This window comes from Micropterus dolomieu, linkage group LG01 (genome assembly GCF_021292245.1).
Source record: "Micropterus dolomieu isolate WLL.071019.BEF.003 ecotype Adirondacks linkage group LG01, ASM2129224v1, whole genome shotgun sequence".
In the NCBI taxonomy this organism is placed as follows: domain Eukaryota; kingdom Metazoa; phylum Chordata; class Actinopteri; order Centrarchiformes; family Centrarchidae; genus Micropterus; species Micropterus dolomieu.
Genome location: NC_060150.1, coordinates 34287055 through 34314359, shown reverse-complemented (window position 1 = coordinate 34314359; position 27305 = coordinate 34287055). Strand labels below are relative to the sequence as shown.

The following is a 27305-nucleotide window of genomic DNA, read 5'->3' as shown; positions in this document are numbered from 1 at the left end:
CGTCACTGAACATTAAATCAGTCAAAGCTACGCAGATTCCGAAATGTAGAACACACAATAATGTGAATATGTACTTTATAAATTATAATTATTTCTTTCATAAAAGGGCTCAAAGTCGTCTCCGGTGGCTAAAATATGTCGCCTTTTTTTCTCTTTTAATAAACTCGTCGGCGGCCTACATTTGGCTCATTTTCAGTATGTTCAGCATCCAAACGCAACACCATTGACAGCACAAAACACAAAGTAAAAACTTCCACTCGTGCAAAAAAATGCCTTTGGGCGTGAAAGCACTTCTTCTCTGGTTGTCCATAATTCCATATACTTCACTTGCACGGAAACCATATATTCTTTAAGGCTATAGTACAAACATAAAATAGAGCATAACACACTCGGCCTGTCCGGGACATCAGTTCTTCCACTCATCCTCTTCTCCCGTGTCCATCTTGCCCAGGTACACCCGTTTGTCTCTTGGCAAAGTTTGTTTTCCAAGCAAGAAAAAAATCCACATACCAACAAGCACGCCGCTGGCCGATCAATATGTTTAATCATCCAGATCGCGTTAAAGTTGACTGATGGATTTGAATATATGAAACTCCAAGGAAACGTTCATATTTGACTAGATAGTGGACGAGTGTAGGTATACAGATATTCGTCGGCTTCCTTGGCTGACAGTTATTTAAGTTGAAAATAAATGGCATGGTTTGGTTGTTTTTGTTTTTGTTTTTTTGTTTTTTGTTTTTTTGTTTCTCGACCTAAGCCGAGTCCCGTGCGACGTGGATCATCGCCGATCAAATTATAGAGGAAAGACTAGAAAGCCTGAGAAGGTGGAGTATTTCCATCCGCCCATTAGGGTGCCACGTTCCAGCTTCAGATAGACCCGGTCCTCCCGTTCAACCATCAGCAGTACTCCGTTGCTGGCCGCCTCTCTCGTAACATCCTGGTCACCGGCGAATGCTGATATAACCGGGTAATCATTCTGCATCAGGTTCACCTGCAGGAGAGGGGAGACACAGGCTTGGCGTTTAGTCTCATGCTCAGGACAGTCGGTGCACTGAAACGTCATCTATTAAATGTTGAATATAGACCAACTATTCAATTACTCACCTGTATGGTCTGTCTGTTGTAGACCTTCACCACGTGAAAGCTGAAACTATAGATCCCCCTCCTTGGAGCCTGGAAAACACTTGCTTTAAGATCGAAATGGTTGCCGATGTTCACTAAAACCTGTGACCAAGAAAGGCGCACAATAAGACAGCGCTGTATTTATATATATATATATTTTTTTGTCCATCTGCATGCTTCACTTAACATAACAGCTGGTTTTGTACTAATGCATTGTTTGCCTCTGCCACCCACAGTGAGTATGGAGAGGCGTATCAGTCATACTCTGGTTCTGGTATGCCAAATGTTACTGTCAAATGTTTTGGCTGCACTTCAGTCGCGGTTTGGGATGGTTCCCAATTAGATGCTTACAACAGGCCGCTGTCCAAAGACCCGAGTCGTGAAAACTTATTGGAACACCCGACCAAAAGCTACACACTGCACATGTCAATTAGGCCGAGGCCTAAGACGCGTATGTGAGAAATGATCCTGCGTGGATGATCATTAGTTCTGGCAGTGCACCATCTAAATCACGCCAATTACGCACAGAATTAAATGAACCAGGATCAGTAGCATTGTGTTCTTTAGGGTAGAGTGAGTCAGGGCTCAGATCGCACAGAGCTTGAGCAGTGATAGGAAATTAGTGAAACATAACCTTAAATAAGTTCTGCTCGCCCACGGCAAATAGACAGACTGTATGGTGTACACAGAAGAAATGAGAAAACAGTAATGGAGCTAAGATACTGGCCGTATCTGACTCATATTCGACTTCTGTTGGACTGTGTTAGTGATAAATTCAGTGGATATCTGACCTGGTCAAAATAGATGGTCATAGACGTGTTGCTCATCTCTGACGGCTCGTGGTTGGTTCCACGCACGGCGGAAAAAGCCACCTTTGCCCCAGCGGAGCGGACTGATATGCCAAGCGAGGAGGTGACCGCTCCGTCCGAAGAAGGGTTCGAGTCGCACACCACGAGACACTTCCCTTCGAGCACGATGGGCTCCGTGTCGTTCTGGCCGAGGCAGGAAGCCACGCCGCATCCCAAGAGGAGGATCAGAGCCAGCATGGCACAGGGTCCCGGGCAGCGCGGGGGCACCATGGTCGGATCGCTGATCCTGTGCACACTGATACAACCCGGCAGCCCCTTGGAGGTTTGTTAGTACTCGATCACCTGGTCCAGACTTACTCCCTTCTCTCTTCCCCTCTCTCTCTTCCTCTATCTGTGATGCTCCCTCACTCTCTCAAACACCCTCTGACACACAAAACGCACTCAGACTCTCACCGGCCGTGACTCCCCTCCCTCCTGTGCGTCTTAGTTGATTTTGGGAGAGTATTCAGACAACAGTTGTTGTAAATCCTGATGATTGAAAAGACAAAATGATAGTTTTCATGTCAGACAGCAGCATGAAAAGGATTTTATATAGTTTAGTCATTAAACTTGAGTATATTATCTGTGCGTAAAATGAGCATCGTGCGTAAAACGACAGTCAGTCGCTGTCGGTAAATGCCAAAACCTAAAAATCATGTTAATATTAGTACACATTTTCTATACGTCCGTTTTTCATCAAAACCAACTATTTGTGATACTGCGGAGTGTTTCCTACAACCGCAGCACTTTTGTAACAAATTATAATAACAATCGAAAATTATATTAGTTATCTTATCCCTCTTTCTAATTGATTGTTGTGGTGAAAGATGCACTTTGCAGGCATTTCTGTTTAAAAAAAAAAAGGTAAATCACGACCTACCTGCGCTCTCCATCCCGCTGGTATGCTCTCTCTCTGTCTCTCACAGACTGTGAACTGAGCGCTCAGATCGCTGGTGCTAAAAAAGCAAGAGTCTCTGGGCTCCCTTTCGAGGGACAACTCACGCCCATTCTTTGTGTGTAGCCACTGCAACAAGACTCCTCAGAAGTATCCCTCAATTAAGAGCACATGCGTGGTCTAACGCGGGTTTGTTTACATATTAGTCTATTCAATGTTGTGTGTCCAGGGGCCCCTAAGGACGGCCAAGATCACTTGCTCTCAATGATGGTAATGTGTCATTTAGACTATATGTTTTGGGTTTCTTGCGTCTCTCCCTGAAATCAAGGGGGCTGCAAGAGACCCTTGCTGTTACATGCTACATTGGGCATGTATGTATATGTTACTAATTTAAGACCCAAACGAGCATTTTTATGAGTCCAAGATACTCTTGCGCCATCCAGTGGCGGTTTCTTTCTTCAGAAGAAGGTGCTGCATCTGCTTTTCAGAGGTGCAGAGAAAAATCAAAAGTATAAAAGTGCTTAAAATGATAAGCCTGTTTGGTATCTTGCTTGCATATTATATTGAGGGGTGGAAGATCAGCAAATTATTTCAAATTCACACTTATAAAAAAAATAAAAACTCCCCATATGCATGTTGGCACCTGACACTTCACAGAGAATGACCTGCACCTCTCTGTACCACCCTTAGCCTTTCTTTTCAAATCCTGACATGTCATCATCCTTTTGAAGAGCCGTGTAGAGGGTCCCTATCAGTGCTCCACCACCTCTGAAGAGTCTGAGAGTGGGTTTCACAAGTGGTGAACCCTCAAGTTAGACCTTTAATGAGCTGTCATTTTCCTACTTAAAGATATGCCAACTGGCTACATTATGCATGGGGCTCACAGGAAGGTACTGTATAGACTGTCCTCCACTTCATCAGCTCAAGTAAATAGTGTGAGGAAAAGTCTCCATTTCCTTCAACATAGTTCATCAAAACTGTAATTTGTGTTTTGAATGCGTGGAAGCAGATGGATAGGAGGAAAGGACAAAACCAAGTCTTTTACTTAAAGGTGCTGAGTGTCATTATGAATAAGCACTTAAAGTATTGACACAATACATACCATACAACTCAGAGTAGACTGACAAATACACTGCTCAAAAAAATAAAGGGAACACTTAAACAACACAATATAACTCCAAGTCAATCACACTCCTGTGAAATCAAACTGTCCACTTAGGAAGCAACACTGATTGAGAATCAATTTCACATGCTGTTGTGCAAATGGAATAGACAAAAGGTGGAAATTATAGGCAATTAGCAAGACACCTCCAATAGAGGAGTGGTTCTGCAGGTGTTGACCACAGACCACTTCTCAGTTCCTATGCTTCCTGGCTGATGTTTTGGTGACTTTTGAATGCTGGCGGTGCTTTCACTCTAGTGGTAGCATGAGACGGAGTCTACAACCCACACAAGTGGCTCAGGGAGTGCAGCTCATCCAGGATGGCACATCAATGCGAGCTGTGGCAAGAAGGTTTGCTGTGTCTGTCAGCGTAGTGTCCATAGCATGGAGGCGCTACCAGGAGACAGGCCAGTACATCAGGAGACGTGGAGGAGGCCGTAGGAGGGCAACAACCCAGCAGCAGGACTGTTACCTCCGCCTTTGTGCAAGGAGGAGCAGCAGGAGCACTGCCAGAGCCCTGCAAAATGACCTCCAGCAGGCCACAAATGTTCATGTGTCTGCTCAAATGGTCAGAAACAGACTCCATGAGGGTGGTATGAGGGCCCAACGTCCACAGGTGGGGGTTGTGCTTACAGCCCAACACCGTGCAGGACGTTTGGCATTTGCCAGAGAACACCAAGATTGGCAAATTTGCCACTGGCGCCCTGTGCTCTTCACAGATGAAAGCAGGTTCACACTGAGCACATGTGACAGATGTGACAGTCTGGAGACGCCGTGGAGAACGTTCTGCTGCCTGCAACATCCTCCAGCATGACCAGTTTGGCGGTGGGTCAGTAATGGTGTGGGGTGGCATTTCTTTGGGGGGCCGCACAGCCCTCCATGTGCTCGCCAGAAGTAGCCTGACTGCCATTAGGTACCCAGATGAGAACCTCAGACCCCTTGTGAGACCATATGCTGGTGCGGTTGGTCCTGGGTTCCTCCTAATGCAACACAATGCTAGACCTCATGTGGCTGGAGTGTGTCAGCAGTTCCTGCAAGAGGAAGGCATTGATGCTATGGACTGGCCCGCCCGTTCCCCAGACCTGAATCCAACTGAGCACATCTGGGACATCATGTCTCGCTCCATCCACCAACGCCACGTTGCACCACAGACTGTCCAGGAGTTGGCGGATGCTTTAGTCCAGGTCTGGGAGGAGATCCCTCAGGAGACCATCCGCCACCTCATCAGGAGCATGCCCAGGCGTTGTAGGGAGGTCATACAGGCACGTGGAGGCCACACACACTACCGAGCCTCATTTTGACCTGTTTTAAGGACATTACATCAAAGTCGGATCGGCCTGTAGTGTGGTTTTCCACTTTGATTTTGAGTGTGACTCCAAATCCAGACCTCCATGGGTTGATAAATTTGATTTCCATTGATAATTTCTGTGTGATTTTGTTGTCAGCACATTCAACTATGTAAAGAAAGGAGTATTTAATGAGATTATTTCATTCATTCAGATCTAGGATGTGTTATTTTAGTGTTCCCCTTTATTTTTTTGAGCAGTGTATATTAAATAATTGTTTTATACAATTTTCTAATTATTGTTTTCATTGTTTGTTAATTTTGTAATTGTTCCTTTATTTTTTTAAATTTCACATTTGATACTGATTTTTGATACTGAAATATGTATATCAGTATCAAAAATCGTGATACACAACTCTGAGTTGTATATCTGAATATACACACACTTTTTCTGTTTTATTTACTTTAGTACACGAACTGTATGAAATTATTTTTTTCTTTTGTAATTTATTTGTAGCTTTGGCAAAATTGTTGTTTTACAGTCATGCCAATAAAGCTGAATTCAACTGAAATGAATGTGGCCACCAGCTACCTCCACAAATGTAACATCCCCGTGTAATGATTCACAAGTTGCAGTACATAGAGAAGACATCATTTTAGACTGAATCATGGTGATCCTTCCTCCCGTTCTCACCCCCATTTGACAAACATTGCACTGTCAGAGTCAACCGACAAACCATGCGGAAGAGTGACATCAGGTATCCAAGAGCCACATCTGACCCCAGGCCAGCAGAAGGACACATAGCAACAGAAAACCTCAAATGTCAAGTACAGGGAACATGCAAGAGAAAGGGATGTGGCCTACATGGCGTTACCATACCAGGGGCAGCCGTTGCCCTAAAAGAGACTTTACTTCTTTCAGGCAAGCTGATCGGCTAGACTGACAATGATGTTACGGTTATTTTCCCTGACAGCTAGCAGAGCCTACTGGCTTCCAGGAACAAGGAGGTCGATTATGTGATGGGTCTTAAAGTGAGCCATCTTGCCTCAGTCTGATTGGTTTTGTGTTGTCTTGTGTGTTTTTCTGTACAAATCACACATTTATGTTAACACGATTCTTCTCATGGCTTAGATTTGATTTTTCTTTATGTAGAAGTCATTTGTTAGTGATCTCATTGTCAAAAATAAGTGACCATATCTTTTACCATTTGTTCTATACTTAACACTTATATGATTCATTAAACAACCTATAAATCAGAAGAGGTCCACTCTGTGTGCTCACACCACCATATGCTTCACAGGGACTAAAATACTCACTTTAAAATGGATATCTGTGTGTCCATCTGCCTGCCTGTCCATCTGTTTGTGTGTGGCTATAAATTAGTCTGTATCTTCATATCTGAAACGAGGTCAGACTCTCAAACAAGTTCATTTGAGAGTGCTCTTTCAAAGACGCCTCTGAGTGAAAGGGAGGGAGATTGTGTTATGACTCTCTTGTCTTACATCAGCAAGATGTGACCTCTATCTTAGCATGTGTGAGGAGACAAATAACATCAATCTTGCCTGTTCCTCCCCTGCTAGTGCTAACACCCTGAGGAGGTATATTGCCAACCCAAAGAGAGGTTAAGATAGACTGTACCAGCTAGAGCTTACAGTAACTGGAATTACTTTGTGTGTGTGTGTGGAAAAAATGTTCCCTCAGGGTAAACCATCAAATTTTAGGGGTAAAACTTGAATTAGGGTTAAGGTTGGGGTTAAGTCTCCAGGCAATGAAAGTAAGACAGTGGTGTGTGTGTGTGTGTGTGTGTGTGTATGTGTGTGTGTGTATGTGTGTATGTGTGTGTGCGCGCATGTAGAGCATCTATATAGCTCAACAATTTATTCCAATCTCATGTGAAACAGAAGATTTGTTCTCACATAGTTAATCACAAAATAATCAAATGCATCCCTTTTAATGAGTTTCATAGACCATAGATAATTTTTATTATTATCTAACCTAAAATAACTTTAGACATATGACAATTACTTCTGATGGCAGGAAACCAGTATATTCATTTATGAGTTTGTTTACTAGGGAAAATACAGGTAAACGTTGTTACACAGGACAAAGAAACGCTGTAGATGAAGTGTGTATATTACACAAATACTATAGTATTTCTACTTACTATTATGAAGTACTTTGCAGTTTATGTCACTGTATTCTTCTTCCCCACTTTATTTAACTGCGGTTACTTTCACTGTATGTGTTACCTTGATACATGTAAATACTCTGACCCTCAAACACTCAGCAGAAAGGCATGGGCAGCTTTCCAGCTGCCAAAAAACCCACATATTTTTAGATCTATTCTCTATTTGTATTTATGAACATACTGATAAATGTTATTTGAATTAGATATGGATTTTGCGAATATATTACACCACAGGCCATGAAAAAGAAATCTGGCTCTTCAGCACATAAAGAACAACATCCCAGCCAGCCTAGGCCTTCACCAGTTTGCTTTCAGAACCAACAGATCCACAGAGGATGCCATCTCCACTACGCTCCACTCAGCCCTCACACACCTTGAGAAAAACAACACCTACATCAGAATGCTGTTTGTGGATTTCAGCTCAGCATTCAACACAATCTCCCCCATGAAACTGATGGACAAACTCAGCACTCTGGGTTTAAATACAACACTCTACAACTGGATGTTGGACTCACAAACAGACACCAGTCAGTTCAGATTGGCAGACACAGCTCTTTCACTCTAGTGGTCAACACCGGAGCCCCCCAGGGCTGTGTGCTCAGCCCCCTCCTGTTCATGCTGTATACCCAAGACTGCATCCCTCGACATGGAGAGAACCCTGTTGTGAAGTTTGCGGATGATACAACCATTTCTAACAACAATGAGACTTCATATCGGGCGGAAATTCATAATCTTGTAGAGTGGTGGTCAGAAAACAACCTACTGCTAAAACCAAGGAGCTCATGATCATTGATTTTAGGAAGGCGATAAAGACACGCACTCCTGTCTACATCAGTGGTGCTGAGGTGGAGCAGGTGAATAGTTTCAAATTCCTGGAAATCAGCAGAGAAGATTTCACAGAGAACCCGGTCATCTCACATCTCCACGCTGGTAAAGAAAGCTCAAAAACTGCTATTTCTTGAGGAAGCTTAAGAAGGCCTAACATAGCTTAAAGTTAGCTTTTACAGAGGAGCAATAGAAATCATCCTGACTGGAAACATCACAAACTGGCATGGGATGTGCACGGCCCAGGATTGGAGGGCTCTGCAGCAAGTGATTAAAACTGTTCAGAAGATCATTGGTACCTATCTCCCGAGTATCAGTGATATCGGTGAGGTGAGGTGCCTACGCAGAGCCCAAAGATTACTAAAGGACAGTACCCACCCAGCCACAGCCTGTTCACCCTGCTGCCTTCTGGGAAGAGATATAGAAGTTTCTGCTGCCACACCACCAGACTGCAGAGCAGCTTTCCCCACCAAGCTATCAGACTCTTAAACTCTAATTCACCCTCAGCACTGCTCCAGTGAGTATAGTTTATTTCTGTTTTTCCATTTTTTATAATTGATTCTGTATGTAGCAGACAATATACATAAACAGTTTTTAAAAAAACTAAGTATGTTAAACTGTACAGATCATGAAGTGGCATGTTTAACTGTATCAATAGTATTTTAGTATTTATCATATTTATGTTATTGGATGGGTGGAGCCGGGTGAGGCGGTTGGTGTAGAAATGAACCGTTTCGCCACTTTTATTTTGACGAAATGTGTCGCCACTTCCTACCGGAAGCTTTGTTTCTGCACGTGGAAGGAACTTAACGGACGTCACCATGACGACTGGACGCGGACAGCTTAGAAATGATCGCAGTTATTTTTTGACATACGGAGATGCGGATGGCTACAAAAACAGAGAAAGTAGGTTATATATTTAGCTAACCCATGAAGTGTATACAGTGACGGTTGCCCATTTTGTATTCTAACGTTATACTCCGCGTGCTGTAAGCTACAACAAACGTGGCTCTTATCCTTAAGTGGCCTTAACTTCCTACCAAAATAAATTATCTTGTTGTATCTGTCTCAAAGGGGTCAAGACCGGTGAAACAAATGGCAGCACCAAAAGCAGTTTCATCCAGAGTACGGGCAGTGAGGACGTCCACAAGAGCTGACAAATCATCCCCAGCGTCCACTCAGAACTTTATGGAGAGGTAATCTATCAGCACATGCCCGTATTTTCACCTGCGTGGCATTCAACGCTTCAGTGTTCAGACACTGTGGCAAGTCAAGGCTTTATTGCCCTGTAAGTGAAAGGATTTATAGACCGTGTTAGCAGCAGCAAAAAAAAAAAACATTATAAAGACAGCAAATATCAATACAGGTGGAAGACACATGTTCAAATTAAGCTATCTGTTTCGTCCCCCATTGAATGTAGGCAGTAAATAGGCATAATCAAAGAAACACTAGGCCAGACGGCAGCATACAATTGTTTTCCTCACTATACCAAACTGCCTTTTTATTTAGTGTCTATGTTATTTTTTTATGTGTGAATTGCCACAAGGGTGTATTGTCATAAATGCAGATAGATATGTATTTAGAAAGGCTATTGTCATACCATGCACAGTAAAAAAATTCAGTTTTATTTTTTAGAAACTGCCCCAATAGTACAAATGGCTATCTCTCTCTCTTTAATAATTGGTCACTGTTTGCTGTCAGAGTATGTCTAAAGCAATGAAAACACCTGACTCACTTGCCCTAAAAGTGCATGGCATGATATTGTAGAAATTTAGTTTAGATTTCCCTTAGACATCGGTGAAGCGTCCAGATTGCTCATTTTGTTCTACTAGCAGTCCAAAACTGAGAGTTTTTCCACTTACAGTGACATACCAGTGACAACTATTTGATGGATTGTCATGAAACTTGTAACGGACATTCATGGCCCTCAGAGGATGACTTGTAACAACTCTAGTTGATCCCTTAACTTTCCATTGGGTCAAAATTGTCACATCGGTTTATGACTCAATATCTAATATCATGTTAGCACACTAAACTACGATGGTGTATGGTAAACACTGTAACTTGCATTTTCATCGTGAGCATGTAAGCATGCTAATGTTAACATAGCTTGAAGCAGCACTGTGCCCAAGTAGTCTCACAGAGGTGCTAGCATTGATACACAGGGCAACTTTATGAGCAATGTTACTGGGCAATCTTGCTAGTGGCAAGTCAGACTATGTTTTGAATGGATAGCGGCGGTGCGGGGCAGGTGGCTGAGTGGTGGGGGAAGGGGATTACGGTAGTAATCTTTATTCATAACCATTGACGGCAACGTTGCCCTGCACGATTGCTCTAAAAGTTGCTCCGTGTATCATCAGCTTAAGTCTCATAATTTGAGTAAAACAATTATTAAATTATTAAAGCTGTTTCTGATGAATTTTCTGTTGATCCACTAATTTGATGAATTGTTTCAGCTCTACACTCGTTCATCATCAAGCGCTTATCCTGTGTACAGGGTCAGTGGGTTATAAATCTTGAAATCCTAGATAGTTTTATGGTGCATTGATTTAGGACAAACATAGGTCTTTACCAATTTACTGGCAATGTTGCCCTCCTTTTTCCAAACTCTTACAAACACCAAAAATGACTTAAAACAGAGCCTCTGCATGTTGACAGCTCCAAATGACAGTGAGAGCCTACCTATTTGAGCATTTTGAATGTTAAAGCTAAAATAGGTAACATTCCCCATGTTAAAGTTGCACCAAAGATATTTATTCATCTGATATAAGTTTCATCTGGTTCATGATATTCAGTGGAATGTCAGTGATTGACCAGGCAGCTAATGTGAACATGTCATGAATATATCACTTACTGAAGTGATTTAATTAGACAGCATTGGCATCATTAACCAGGACAGGTGCAACCAGACAAACCTGATCAATACTTGTAAATAACACATTGAGAGTGTCTCAACTGTTTTTAGTGTTTGAGCACACTAAATCCTGCATATAGGAGTAATAATGATAAAAACATTGCAGCTTATATCCAAACATACTCATATCTACCCAAGAAAGATAAAAGACTTTACATTTCACACGGATGCGCTCTTGCTGTGCTTGCTTGTTCAATTTGGATCTCACTCGCGCTTTAATTTATCACTTTCTGACACCGCAATGTTATCTGAGCAAATGTTGTAGGTCCACTTGGTGGTAATCAAGCAGCATGTAACACAGTCGTCTGTCGTGTTGATAAGAAGTTTGAATGAAAATATGAAGTTTTACCAAAGTGAGGCTTTACAAAACAGGGAGTCCTGCAGTTAACATCATGTTTGTTTTCTAAAACAGATCTATTAAATGAGACCATCAACTCGGGTCATTTCATTTTGTTTGCCAGAAGCGTGCGGTAAGATTGCCAAGTAGCCTGTCGAGAGCACATTTGTCTCAAACGCTGGTGCCTCAAAAGAACTGCATGCTGAACAACAGGTGGCATGAAAACAACTGGTGTCACTTCCTTGTAGTGATGTCTAATTACCTTTTCCGTAGACTGCCATCTGAGGTCCTGATTAAGATTCTGTCATACCTGGATGCCTCCGCTCTTTTCAGCGTCAGCCACGTCAATAAGCTCTTCCATCAGCTTGCCAATGACAAGTAAGTATCATCCAGGTCTTGTTAATGAAAAATACACAGTAAATTAAATATTTTTTTCTCTAAACAAGTGAAAAAAATAATAGTGCATTGTGTTGTATACTACCCTCTGTACATTTTGCTCATTTGTAATTGGTATGAATTTCCGTCATCTTGAATTCTTTGACTTATTGTGCAGATGTTGTTGATGTTGTCCTTTTTTATTTTATCTGTCATTTCATTTGAAGCCTGGCTGCATAACAATTTTCCTCCAAGTGGGAACTAAACTAAACTAAAACTAGGGCTGCAACAGTTATTTTTACCATAGATTGATCTGCCATTAGTTTTATTGTTTAATCAATTATTCATTTGGTCTGAAATATTTCAGAAAATAGGGAAAACTGTTCATCACAGTTTCCCAGAGCCCAAAATGATCAATTAAAATCTTTCTAAAACTTTTCAAAAAGATCTTTTATTTACTGTCATAGAAGACAAAAAAAAACTATATCCACTTTTGAGAAACTGGAACTTTAGAACTGGAAATGTGGCATTTGTGTTAAAGAAATTACGTAAATAATTAATAATTAACAATAGTTAGCACATTTTATTGTATTGATAGTTGGTTTTCTTTTTTTAATGAAAGAAGTTTCTTTCTGACTCAGATTTTATTTATTCATTTATCTATTTATTTTTCAGCTCTCTTGTACACAGGCAAGATCAGGCGGTCTGACAACCTCTTTGTCCTTCACCATAAATGGCTCATTTAAACAGCAACTTTTAGTGGAGTCTTAAAAATGATGAATCAAAATAAACAGAGAGAAACCGGCCCTGACATCTCATAAGGAAGAGCTGAAAATAGATCCCAATGCCAGTTTTGTCGCTCATAAGAATGAAAAGATAGATTCATATGCAAATGATGGACCATCGTCTTATAGTGCTGAGCCAGGAATAGGCAAGAATGAGGAGAAATAAATGTGAGAAGTCGAGTTTTGGTGTGAAAGAGATGGGCAGGTGTCGTGGTGCGTGAAAGCAATACCAAAACTAGTGGTGGTCGTCAAACTGGCCAGAGTAACAATACTTACAGCAGGAACTAATGTTCAAGGATCAGCCTGCATAAACACAATATGTTTACAATAATTGTCACTCACAGCCCCTTTCTATACCTTCCAATGTCATCAACACAGTGTTCTGTGGAACAAGCTATACATAGCAGAGTTTGGCAAGAATAAAAAACGGAAACCTAAGTGCATGCAGGAGCTGCTGCTGAAGATGGCCACAGTGGAGCTGCAGGACCGGGCTCCGGGCTACTGGAAGAGGTTGTACTTCAGGACTGGCGCCACATGTGACAGGAACAAGTGGAAAAGACATCTCAGACTCATCAGCTGTCACACCGGGCTGCCCAGCCAAACAGAGCGGGCCCTCAGGTAAGAGCCGCTGCTCTAGAAAACCACTTAGATGGAAGTACCAGAGGTGTGTGATTTCTTTAATGTACCGTGCACTTAACATCATTTAGCGGACACTTGAGTAGCCTGACAAGGGTTGCTTGTGAGTTAAGCTAATTGAGTGCTTACCATTGTATTTTCAAGCATTTCAACCCCTTTCGCTGCTGAGGTGAAAAAAAGGTCTCATTATTTCTGTAGGAATGTCAGTTAGTTTTATGTTTTAAACTTCGTTGCTTGTTCCGCATTTCAGCTAAAAAGAGGTGTGTGGACCATACCATGTGTATGCCATAATCTGCCGTTTGCCAACTGCTTGGTATGCGTAGCTGCCAAGACAATTGGAAACAGCTCTGTGAGGTGTCATGGGAAATCCAGCACACTGTTTGCTGTTAGCCAATAGTAAAACTTTAGAGATCCACCCTCGCCATCAAGAAAGTTCAAGGGTAGAGACTGGAGGACAGTTCGAGCCGCTGGCAATCAAAAACAAAGCATGGTTTGTTTTTCATATTGCACTTAATGACACTTTCTTATTAAAGGTGAGAAAGGAGGTCTCTGTCTGAATGCGGTGTCTGCTCAGGGGGAGGGGGATGCCTGCACACAGGGGAAAGCTCTCTCACTGCCTCCAGTGTGGTTTCTGCTGTGTTTTTATAACCTCTGATTAGAGGCTGTGCAGCACTCAATTTTGAGTTCTGTGGCAGTCGCTGTGGTACAGAGGGGAAGTCAAAATAATTGTGTTCCTTGCAGAGGCTGTCTGAATTGTTGAAATAAATTACTTATCCCCCCACTTCCCCCTCCTCAACCACAACACACACATGCATGCACGCACGCATGCACACTTTCCCAGCTCAGACAATTCCCTCTGGGGGTTTGTCTGTTAGACACTGAGGAGCATGCGATTTACCTTGGTAATAATCATTTCACAAGACATCACACATACAGAGTGAAATCCCCTGGGTCATCTGGGGCCTCCTGGGCTGCTACAGGTTTTAGCTTTGTTCCTCCACTTAATTGATATTGGATGGTGCCTCAGCGACACACCGCCTGCATCACAGGTAGGGGCAGCCCTGAATCACAGTTTAGACAGAACTGGATCAAGAGATTTATCACAACAGCTGCAGTTTCATTTCATTCGTTGCATATCATTTCATTAGCGAGAGCAGCTGGAGTCCTACTGCTCCCTACTGCTGTCAAAAGAAACGTGATAGCCATTAAACTCATAGTTTACCTGATTTAAAGAGCAAGAGTCAGCTTTGCCCAACACTGCCCAATTATTTGCATTGTGTTAACTTCAAATAAATGGTAAACCTATTACTATTTTAAGGAAATGCTTAGGGAGTTCTTTCCCACTTTATAAAGTAGGGAGCCTGTAAATGAAGCTAAGTGGCTAAGCACTTGTTCCCACTACGCTACACTGCATATAAACAGCTGTACATGCTTATGTTGCAAAAGCCCAAATATCTGTCATATCTTATTGCTATCTTATTGTGTTATCTTATTCTAGAAACTTGCGCGTCACCTGGGAGCTGACGGTCTCTGATAAGTCAGGGCACGAGGTCACATATGAGCCGAGCTGGTCCCAGTTCTGTGAGACTTCTGTGACCCTGTGCTGGAGCGGGGGAGGCTGCTTGCCCAACTACCAGCAGATTTCCGCCCTTCAACTCCATGGCGTCAGGAGGGTAGCCCTCAGCTGCTCCAGTCTAAAGAAGTAAGACAGCCGGCATCTATCCCCACTCTCTCTCTCGGGCTCTGTTTCCTCTTTCTCTCACGGTGAAACCCACTGTTCTCTTTTGCTTGCTCTGTCAGACCTGGCTGGAGGTCCCTCATGGCGAAGTTAGACATGCAGACTCAGGCTAAAAACATGCAGGTCATTGGCCAGGACAGACTGGTTGAACTGAAGCTGCTGCAGCCTGGCATCATCATCGGAGTCTGGAGGGTAATTACATCACAGGCAGCCATGGCATTTTTTTTAATCATTATTTCATTCGCTTTTTTTAAATTTTACTTAAAATGTCTGAATCAGCTGTAGAATTCAAGTGGTGGCTCTCTTCGCAGGACCAGTGCTCCGTCGCCTTTGTCATGTTCACCCTCCACTTCCACAGGCTGGTGGAAAGAAGCATCCAGGGATCTTCTACCTGGTAGGCTGCACTTGAACATGCACCTTTTTATTCACGTGCTTAGATGGCGTCAAATGGTTTGGGCTCAAACTCAAAGGCTGCAATAACTATCTATGATGTACAGCAGGATCAATGGCACTTCTGTTTCACCACCACAGTAGATAATGTGACTGTACCAATTTTTTATATACTGTATAGTCAGGACCAGTTACGGCAGTGATTTATTCATCATTTGCCATCAGGACACAGCACAGTGTAGGTGTTAACTCTAAGCGGTTGAAGTTGCTCATTAGCAGACCTTAAAGCAGAAAAAGTCTAATTAATTGGAGAAATTTGCTTCTGCAGTGTTTTTCAAGAAAACAGTGAGAGATCATTGGTTCCTAACCCGGGGATCAAAAAATAGGGGTCAACACATTTCTGTTAAACAAAACAATGTATATTGTTTGTGATTGTGCTGTTTTTTCTTGTGAAATACAGGATACTGTCACTACTCTAAAAATCCTGCAAATGAAACAGTCTGAGTGGTTAAAAAATCACTTACAATTCAGTACAGGAGTCTCTTTATAGTCTTGAAGATGCTTCGGTGATCATCCTATTGTGAGTCTTGCACATGAGCACAGCGTGGACATAGCCCCCTCTCCTGGTTTCTCGTGAGAGCACAGTCTAACAGCACATTATGATTCCAGTCCACTAAAGTGATAAAGCTCTGAAATGGCTTCTTAATCTCAATGTTCCCTTCGCTCACTGTGAAGGGAACATTTCATTTACCTTTTTTACTTTTTTCTTCATCCAGCCCCTACATGGAGCCAACGGTCAAACCCCCTCTTGATGACATAGACCCTGAATACGGTCTCCATGGTTACCAACTACACATTGTTCTCCACGACAGTGTATGCGAGATCATGTCCAGAAACTTCTCCCAACTCTTCTGCAGGAGAAGTAATTTATTTATACTCATATTCACTAAGTCACACTCTTAAATGATGCTGAAGAAAAAAAAAATATATATATATATATATATATTTATACATTTAGAGTTGATGTAAAATGTCAAAAATCTGTTTCCTTAGTCATGTCTGTGTTCAATCTCTCTTTTTATCTCATATATTTACTAAATTTATTTTATAGTTTAGAATGCCTCTGTAGCAGCAAGTCCAACACAGACAGACTCAAAAAAGCCTCTGTTCTCAGACCATCAGTAGTAGAGAACTCTGTCTTCTGACATCTGTATCCTCGGCCTTGTCTAGCACATTGTCCTCTGGGAATCCTCAGTGCCGCCCTGCACTTTTGCATATTTGCTCTCCACCATGTACTGTGCAAGGTTTTATTGTATAGTTTACCTAAATATGTGACATATGCACATTTTTACATTGTTATATACTGAAAAATTGTACAACCCACCTACACACATGGTCAGCATACAGTTAGTATTTTAATACTTATGTCACATATATTTCTATCGTAAAATCTTCTTTCTCTTTGTTCTAAATATTTTTCTTTATTGCACACTAGGGTTGTTGAGCACAGCCTCGAAGTGTGCCACCCTGCATTTTACTGCACATATTTTATGAGCATGTGACAAAGAAAAATGTAAATCACCTTTATTAGCTATGTTCTCTAAGAAATTACTTATGTTTAAAGATTATTACAGTATATTGCTTGTAGGTATAAGTCCAAATAAAATCACAATGTTTTTAATCACCTCATGCGATTTTCTGAAACCTGCAGAATACCATGTTGTGAACATGACTAAATGTTGATACTAACTGATTAATCACGTGACCTAACACCAAAATGCTAATTATTATACTGTAAGGACTCACTTGTTGTGTGTTGTCTTCGACCAGCTCAGATCTGTGACGGCCTCATCCAGCTAACTGCCATTAGCAGGGCAGACTTGTCGCAGCACACACCTCTGTCAGGCAACATCACCCTGCCCTGGAGGTGTGAGGCCCTACAGGGCGCAGTGGAGGTACAACATGTGCTTTTGGCCACTTGCACACTGTTTCACTATGTGTTGTAGGAAGAAAGCAATCCATGCCCAAAGCATCTTAAGTATGTAGCTGACAAGACTACGTTCTATTTTTATTGTAATCTTCACAGGTCTATTAAAAAGTTAATTTTAGTATAACTCCCTCTTATCTCCAGCCTAAGGAGAAGACAGTTGAAATCTCTTGTTTCATCGTGAAATTTGACAGTTTTGACTTCTAACTTAATAGATGTGCTCCTGGATGATGATTTTTTTTCATGTTGTCATGCTGTAACCCTGCTGAAATCACAGCATTGAGGTCTTGAAACGTGTTTATTTTTCTACTTTTTTACCCAGAATTGCTGCGTCATGAGTCTGACTCTTCTGGATGAATTCAAGAAACCCTTCTGGTGTGCCAGCTCTCCTGTTTTCATGACGCTGGAGAAGACGCCCGTGTCCTATGACTACGATGGGGAGCACTTCCTGATCCACTATCAGGATTCAGATGGTCAGGTGAAGTTGAAACTTGTGTGGATGAAAGAACAAAAGCAGTTCGTCCTCATAAGCTTAGTCGTCTATGTGACTGTTTTCAAAGTCAATGAGCATTTCACTAGAGATTACTGAAGGTGCAGTATTTCTGGGACACGTTTTGAGGTATATAATCATTACAGTTCAATACTATGATTATGCTTTTTAATATTTTGATTAAACGTGTCATATACAGTATACATATATATCATCTGTTAATGTTGTATTATATTAGAATATCTGCAACACCTTGTTTATAGGGAGAATAGAGTGCCACCAAAATAATTTGAAGCTTTTAGTGGGTAATAATAATATTAAACTTAATGAAACTTTTAAACAGCAATATATTAAGAGTTGTTTTGATTAATGCAGAAAATGTTGAGCTGAAAAAAACTATTTGCCAGAGTAATGACACTTTTTTCATTACTTTGTCTAATAAATTAATACATTTCTTAATGGGTTTATGAAATACTTTATTACTTTTTATTTCAATTTACAAATTTGTCCTCCTGTTATTTTGTCCCATGATTTATTTGTCTCTTGTGTTTCACAGTTTAGGTTTACCGACACTCTGTCTTTATTTAGCAAAATCATTTGGCATCTGTTTTATGAACTAGTTAATGTATTGTATAAAGAGAGAAGGATGGGATAGAAATGTTAATAGGAACATTTAATTGCCATTTTACAATATAATTACTAAAATCTAAATGAATAATGTATTGATAGTTTGGCATCATTAATTTATTGATTATAATATTATTGTAATTAAACAGTCTATACTTATTCTGGTGGCACACTCCATATGTTTGCTATTCTTAATAAATCTGTACAAAAGAAGAGAGAATATTCTGTAAGAAAATACAAACTTCAGACTGTTGGTGAAAGGTTTGATCTTAATTATTAAAACAAATGTTAAATGTTCTTCCTGAAGAAATACTTTTGTCAAATATTTGATCATTTAGATTTTGTTTATATTTGTTTGTGATTCAATAAATGTTCTTTTGTTACAATTATAAACACGTTTCCATATCTTTGCAATTCATTGAACAGTCCTTCAGTGGATCTTTATCATGGTGACATCTGATTAGACCCTCTCTAGAAAGCACTTTGAATATCTAATATATTCTCTAATTTATATTTAAATAGAACTTAGAGGTGATCTAAGTCATTTTAGTCCGTCATTTTGCCCAGCCTTATATTGTGTTCCCTCCCTCACTATGACATTTAGTTACTCAAAAATAGTTTTTACATGCACTGTAAGAGGATTTACCAGGGCACAACGTGATGGTCCATTTACACTGGGTGTCACTTTGCATGCAGAAACTATGAGTGCATGTTCAGAATCAGAATCAGCCAGTTTGCCAGGTATGTGTACACATACGAGGAATTTGACTCAGGATTGTACATTGCTCAGGATGTGCTTACTTCCAATACAATAATACTACAATAATAAAATCACACACAGGCTACAGTATAAAGAACACATATATACACACTATAAACAAAAACAATATAGACAGATTGAGACAATAGTGCAATGAGCAGAGTGCAAAGGATGCAGGAGTAAAGTTATTATCATTATTGTGTACATGTCGGAGGTGGATGAGATATACAGGTAACCACACATGCATACATGTACTCATGTACACAGTGTGATGGCGCATACTGGAATAAATAAGTGTTATGTGCAGGTGTTATATACATGCGGTAGGTGGATTTGGTATACAGTATATACAATATACAAAATGACAATATGAACAGCTCTGAAATAGAAAATGATGAATAAATGAGCAAAGTGTTAGCCAGTAAACAGGTGGCTGATTAGAGACAGCACAGGAATTTTTCCTGACACTGTGAGTCAGAAGTCAGCTGTTCATCAGAGTGATGGCTTGTGGGAAGAAACTTCCTCAGTCTGTTGGTTTTGGCATACAGTGCTTTGTAGCGCCTACCAGGGGGGAGAAGCTGGAACAGGTTGTGTCCGGGGTGAGATGGAACTGCAGTTTTTTTCCTGCCCGTTTCCTGACTCTGGAAATGTATAAGTCCTGAATGGAGGGCAGGTTGGCACCGATGATTTTTTCTGCAGTCCTGACTGTCCGTTGTAGTCTGTCCTTGTCCTTTTTGGTGGCAGATCCTCAACTGCTGACTCCTATCAGTCAGGAAGTTAGTGATCCAGTGACAGGTGGATATTGGCACAGTGAGCTAGGTGAGTTTGGTGCCAAGGATGTCCGGGATGATGGTGTTGAACGCCGAGCTGAAGTCCATGAACAGGATCCATGCAGATTTCCTTGGAGTGTTGCAGGATATAATGCAGTCCCAAGTTGACTGCATCATCCACTGACCTCTTAGCCCTGTCTTCAGGTGGGCCAACACCAGTCTTTCAAAGGGCTTTTTGGGGGACTGGGATGATTGTGGAGTGTTTGAAGCAGGAGGAAACTTCACACAGCTCCAGTGATCTGTTGAAGATCTGTGTGAAGATGGGGGCCAGCAGTTCTGCACATATTTTCAGGCAGGATGGAGACACACCATCTGGGCCAGGAGCCTTCCTGATCTTCTGCCTTTGGAAGAGCTGTCTCACATCCTCTTCACAGATCATGAGTGCAGTTAAGGTGTTGGAGCGGTGGAGAGACTGTGGGTTTTTCTTCTAGTAAAATCCATTCAGCTTGTCAGTCGATAAGATGAACCAGTCAGTGATCAGAGAGTCCCAGGGCTGAACGGGGAACAGAGCGATAAGCGTCCTTTCATGTTGAGTAGCTGTGGTCCAGTGTGTTAGTGTCCCTGGTGAGTAATATGCTGTCTGTACTTTGGAAGTTCACGGCTGAGGTTTGCTCTGTTGAAGTCCCCGAGAACAATGAGAAGGGAATCTGGATGTTTTTTCTCCACGTTAGTTATCTGATTGGCCAGGTGTAGTAATGCCTCACTTTCACAGGCCTGAGGTGGAATATAAACGGTGACCAGGACAAACGAGGAAAACTCCCACGGTGAATAAAAAGGGTTACAGTTTATGAATAATGTCTTTAAATGAGGACAGCATGATTTGGACTGCATGTTGGAGGAAAGATGATTGTAGGACCAGGTTTTTGAGAAGGTGCATCCATCACAGACATTTTCTTAAATTTGGCCCACAGCACATCACTCAGCAGATCCCTTCTCACTTGAAATATCCAAATAAGTGTAATATTAATTATTAATAGTTCTTTATTACCAATCATTCTCATGCCTTTCATTTGCCTTTGTTGTACATAGATTTGCGTTTGTCAAGACCACAGTCCCTGATTTTGAATGCATCTTCCCTTTAATTACCTCTTAGTTAGTCTCAGTTTCATGAAATTTGCCACTGTGCTTTATAAAATTTAAGCAACTTTAAGCTTTACATGTGTAAATGGAATGAAAGTTTTGTTGCTTTTGGGTGATTCGGGCAAATCAAGTTTTGTTTCCTGTTATCATGGCATTTATATCTGAGCACCCACATTACCTCAATTGCATTGTCAGCCATTATGCAATCACTTCCAGATGAAAATTGAGTTTAATGTCCACACCCTGGGCAAGTCTGGCAACAGCGATAGAATTAGTGTGGGAGCAATTGTTGGAAACAGTTGCCGTGCTGTTGATGGGCCAGCGCTGCTGATGGCAATAAAATAAGCCAGGCCTCTGGGTAATAGGATTTCAGAGGCTTCCCCCTTCCTTTCCTCTGTCAGGGTCATCATCACCTTGAAAAGATGCTTATTTTCCAAACACATCGGCACTCAATGCAAAATCATTTGGGGAAACGAGCCAGAGGGAAAAAGAGGAGCAACGGTATGTGTGATGAATTGTGTTTTTTCTTGTCACAAACTTCACAATTGAATTGAGACAAAAAAAAACTGTGATGGGTCTGAATCATAAGGACTCCATGGGTTGTCACTATTTCAACATTTTACTTGTTCTCTCCAACTCCATCCATGTCAGTGCTGTTGCATGGCCACATGGATGAGAGCCACACAGCAGCACATTGTATTACTGACTTGGACACTTTATACGCTGACAAATCACATGATATTGGATACTGAGTGGACTGAATTATGTGTACTATGTATGACTTTCAGGTTGCACGTTTGTTAAAACACATTTCCATCACAGTGACCTTCATACTACTGTTTGCTGTCACATCAGCTGTTGCAAACTGCCAATCCTTCATTCTTCATTTTATTAGAAAAACCAGGAACTTGTGTGCCAGTTAATGGACTCGAAAGAACATAAAGCCAGTTATCCAAACTTTTGAGTCACAGTGATGGCTAAACAAAGAATAGGGATTTGGGGGCCAAGGATCATGGAGCCTCAACTGAAAGCAGTGCATGTTCTGTCCCTGGTGTTGCAGAAAGTATTAATTTAATGGTCCTTCAGTGATTTTTCTATGAAGAATTATATTAGAGATAAAAAATCTATTTATATAAGCATGCAAGTTTTGCGATTTTTTAAAATATAGTTTAATATAGGTAGTCCTCCAGTAGATGGCTCTCTTTGGTAAACAATAGTAGAATCCTTTGGCAGCACAGTGGTTTACATTTTCTCCATCTTTTCCGTCTAAATTGTAGAGAAAAGCATCCATAAAGGTCTTACAGCAATGTTTTTCATCATCACTGTATTAATGTCATTTCTGCACTAAACAGGAAATGTGTATGTGTGTTTTTTTCTTTCTTTTTCTGCTCTTTTGCAAAGTAATTGCAAGCCTGTATGTTAATCAAAACTTGAAATCCCTTCAGCATCACATAACAATTAAAAAAGAATCCACCGCCACGCCACTGAATGGGTAAATTTAGTGGCATAAAGCTTCATTAAACTTATCTTTCTTAGTTTCCTCACAGGCTAATCTTGGAAGAAAATTGCTTCCATTTTTAGCCTTTAATTCTCTCCCTCCTGAGTGACCAGCTGGGTCCGCAAACTATTCAGCCTTGGAAGCCAATGACAGTCCTTATTTAGTCCTCTCATTGGAGGAAAACAGTTAACTAATGAAATTCACCAGGCAGGAGCTTGATTACGTGTGCCCCTGTGTCTGCACACAATCAACATGCATGCTTTTATTTTCAATGGCCTTCACAATTGACTGTCTTAAAAGATATTAGAACTCAATTTCCATTTCCCAAAAAACTGGGAGATAATCATAGTCTTGCTCCAACACTGATGTGAGGGCAAAGCCTTCTCAATTCCTAACCCCTAACATTTCACATTTATTACCCCGTTGTGTGAGTACGTCGGGCCAGAGATGTTAATTACACTTGTAATGATCCGAAAAGCATCAACCACAACAGCACAAAGGACCTATGCCAAGAAACCACATTAAAAACTGCACAATCTGGGAAAATGTGTTTCGTTGGGGCCACAAAATAACAGATGGTCAGGCATTTACAAGGCTGGAAGTGAACCCTACTACAGTCCCGTTGACCAGCAGTCCCCTCCTGTCTCTTATTCACCTTCTTCACTTGTGTTTATTTTGATCCCTGTAGGGAAGGGGAACTAGATAGTGGAGAAAGCTTGGTAGAGTGGCAGTATTATAATAAGCTCAGGATGCCAAGTAAGATCCCCCTTTGTTTATTCTCCCCTTTTTAAATGGTGCATCACGACCCGACCGGTGTGGAGAAATCCATTTATATCAAAGCTGTTGCTTGTCTTGTGGCTCCAAGAGTTCAATGAGCAATATGACTGGGGTGCCACTCCTGCAGCATGGTCCACTGTTGCCTCAGTCTGCAATGAAATACTGCAGAACAAATGTAATATCCCTGCATATTCCTGAAATCCAGGTAGTGATGATCAGGTGATATGCAATGGTGGAAAGAAAGTACATTTTTGTCTAATACAGAGGCCATATTGTCACATACTGTGCAATACCTACCTGACATTCATTCTTGAACAATGTCTGCTAGGGGTCTCCATGTCGTTTACTCTTCTTTACATAATCTATCATTTTGGAAAGCTGGATGGTGAACATTCTTTGTGTCATAAAATAAATTACTCGCCACAATTTCCCTCTCACTTCCTTGCACAAGTTACTCAGTGTGTGTGTGTGTGTGTGTGTGTGTGCCAGTACAGAGCGTGAGAGGGGTGGCATGAGTCAGCACATTATCCAGTATACTGTAGAAGCACTTTCCACAATTTCACACAGATCACTAGTTTGTATTACCCTCACAGTAACATCCTGTGGCTGTCTGGTCTCAGAGCAGATGTTTGGCAGGCAGGTACTGTTCAAAATGCTTTCTGATCCTGCTGCAGTTGACTGTGGGGTTGCCTGGTTATATAAGCACCAAGCTATGTTATTTGGGGCCAAATTTTAAAGGAAATGTTCAACTTTTTGGGAGATACACAAATTAGATTTCTTGTTAGTTGATACTAATCTCATGTCTGTACAGTAAAGCTGGAGCCACCAGCCAGTTAGCTTAGCTTAGCATACTATAAACAGGGGAAACGGCTAGCCTGTCTTTGTCCAAAAGTTACAAAATCTACCTATAGGCTACCTACCTCTAAAGTTCCTCAATGAACACGCTATATATCTTGTTTGTTTAATCTGTGCAAAAAACAAGGTTTAAAGATGACAACTTGTCGTTTTACAGTTGGGACAGAGCCAGGCTATCTGTTTTCCCATGTCTAGATTTGTGCTGAGCTAGGATATCCATCTAAAAATTTTATGAAAAACTGAAAGGAAAAGTTTTGATTTATTGGGGGTTATGTGTGTGTGACCATTTCTTCATAAGCTTAACCTCATATTTACTTTGATGATGGTATCGACCCTCTCAGCTTCGACTCACTATTGCCATAGCCATAACGAGCTTGCTGTTATTGTGAACACCATGTATCCATGCCAAGATTGTGGCATTAAGCAAAATAAACATGTTTTTTTTTTTCTTTCTAACTAAAGCAAATGTTAAATCCAGCACATTTTGTGGGATGCAAAAATCAGGCAGGCTTCACAGAAAACAGCCCGGGCTCTGCTCGTACAGAGTTCCTGGAACAATTGGTTTAAATGCAAAGGTCTGTGCCTGAGGCTAACTCTATTGATCTGAACCGCTATTAAGAGGGATAGACAGAGAGGGGGGGGGGGGAAAACAAAGCAAGAGAGAGAGAGAGGCAGAATTTTGAGACACACAAAGCCAAAGCTCCCTCATTATGTGTGGTGTTATATGTGTACCCATGATAGAAAACCTCAAACACCTGCAGTCATATATTTTCATGGCAAATCTAGTGTTGTGGTGCTTATGTATCTGAAGTGTCAGTGATATTTTTGGTTAATCCTACCTAACCATGTACTGTTTATTACCTCTGTAAACTCTCTCTTCAAGGCTATGCCTTATAGAAAACCCAGTGGCTAGTTTTATCTTTGTCATAGAAGTTTGTTGTTTAGAATTTTGACACTGGGAGACTCCCAGGGGACCATTACTCACTGCTGGTGTCTGACTTGTTACTCAGACGTGCCACATTGAGTTCTTCATTGCCGGCTTACAGCTCTAACTGAAATTAAATATTAAACAGAGACTGTTCGGGGTCACACGAGGTCGCTGCTGTAGATCTGTGTGGCACTGCGATTGCTTGGGAAACCAGAAATGCAGGATCAGGAACTGGAGTGTATCATTGGAAGATTAAAACACAAACCCACTCACACACACCATTGCTTACCATAATCCAGATTAACCAATGGGAACAGTTAAGATGCTGTTACGGCGTCTGCTGTTACAGACTAATTCAACAGAGCCAGATTTCTGGTAGGGTATGATTGCCTTTTAATCACATCTCTGTTGTGGGGCCACCTGTGTGTGACACCCATTAAAGATGATGGCAATCATTGCGGCTAGGATAACATTTCCACATACTTGCACCTGTCGCAAAAGCAAATTAAAACAGATATGTGGGCAGCCTGCCACGCAAATATTGGGGCTTTTCCTCGGGAAACTTGTCCGAATATCGCTGAGTCATAACATTTTGATTCAGCTTAACTACTGTACCACACAGACTGCAAGCTTTCACTGCTATTTCTGTGTACAGTGTGAAATTTCCATTGTCTCTAATGGTACTGTAATATTTCCTTTTGGAACTCTGTGTATTTCTTTCACTGATTCTGCTTCCATCTGGCTTCATGTTTTATGATGTTGCCAGGATTTGGTTTTATGGAGCATATAAAATTGAGGAGATTCACCTCTGCTGTTACTATGGCAATGCCCCTTGACTGAGTATTTCTGACCTCAGTGGCCATTGGCTTTTGCGCAAGGATACTGACCTTTGGAGGGGAAAATGTGACGCACATGTGCAGTTCTCATACAAAGCAATGCCAGGAAATAAGCACCTAAATATAAAGTGTTTTAAATTATGTTCACCAGGTGAAGAGAAAGAGCTACCATGGCTGTAGACTCTTAGACCTATATGAAAGAAGGATAGTAGTGCGACATGTGAGGGAGCAACGTCAGCTGGGTGTAGTTAGGTACCTTACATATTGCCCAGATTAATTCAGTCCTAGCACACACTCCACCAAAGTGGAATGAATGTGAAAGGTCAAGTATGTCGCACCTCACTTCATTATGCTGTCATCTTAATCAAATGCAACTCCCTTTACTCGCTCACCCACTCCATGATTGAACGTGTCAGACCAGTGCAGGATTGATGAGTGTTATTCTCCTGCTGCAACAATCCTCGAGGTGCTATGTTAAATAATGACCAACGTATCAGACTAATGAGTGCAGTTAGTAGCAGTTGAGGTGAGAGCTTTCGTTTGTCTCTCCTGCTTTGTGTGGCGTGCTGCTCGAGATCTCCATTTGCTGGCATGATGATGATTGATACTATTAGGTCCCAACTTTTTCAATTGGAGTCTCCACACTTCATGATCACTCACCTCTAGTATTAGTATGATGAATGGTCTTCCCTTGTCGGGAACCGGAGAGGTAATTTTCTCTTATGCTCACGTGAAAGCAATTGTAGAAAAGGGGGGTATGACTCAGAGGAAATGCAGCTTAATATTGATTGCTCAAATGGTATGGGTAATTTTTCATGCTTGCATATCTTGTCATGCTGTAAACATCCCCTATAGCTCATGAAGCAGTGCAGAGACTTTGCATTGAGATAAGAGGCTTTATTTTTAATCACAGAGTAAATCATGTGTATTTTTAAAAAAACACTGAATTTGCCTGTTTTCCTAAAAATAATCTTTAAACTGTATGTTAGTATTTCCCAAGGTTTTGAAGGAACCCTGGACAAAGAGGAAGCAATGGAGAGTGGCCACAAGAAGGCACTGAAGCGCCTTGTGCCGCTTACCCTTTTCTACCTTTCATGCCATGGCAGGAGGGCAATCTAGTAAAAAACACCTGGTCT

At 41.3% G+C, this 27305-nt stretch overlaps 2 protein-coding genes across 2 annotated transcripts; one reads left to right on the top strand and one right to left on the bottom strand.

The window, feature by feature from the left end:
• Nucleotides 1-793: 793 nt before the first annotated feature.
• Nucleotides 794-2201, bottom strand: LOC123976523 (cerebellin-2-like). The gene is made up of 3 exons (XM_046058769.1): nucleotides 1914-2201; nucleotides 1105-1224; nucleotides 794-991 (listed from the first exon to the last, which is right to left on the bottom strand). Exons 1-3 carry the CDS (start codon nucleotides 2199-2201, stop codon nucleotides 794-796), a joined length of 606 nt encoding a protein of 201 aa, XP_045914725.1.
• A 6890-nt stretch (nucleotides 2202-9091) lies between these two features.
• Nucleotides 9092-18957, top strand: fbxo15 (F-box protein 15). Its single transcript, XM_046068550.1, has 10 exons — nucleotides 9092-9232; nucleotides 9401-9522; nucleotides 11851-11955; nucleotides 13116-13355; nucleotides 14872-15075; nucleotides 15174-15303; nucleotides 15423-15505; nucleotides 16278-16423; nucleotides 17332-17456; nucleotides 17811-18957. Exons 1-10 carry the CDS (start codon nucleotides 9206-9208, stop codon nucleotides 18075-18077), a joined length of 1449 nt encoding a protein of 482 aa, XP_045924506.1. The 5' UTR covers nucleotides 9092-9205; the 3' UTR covers nucleotides 18078-18957.
• The last annotated feature ends 8348 nt before the right edge of the window (nucleotides 18958-27305 follow it).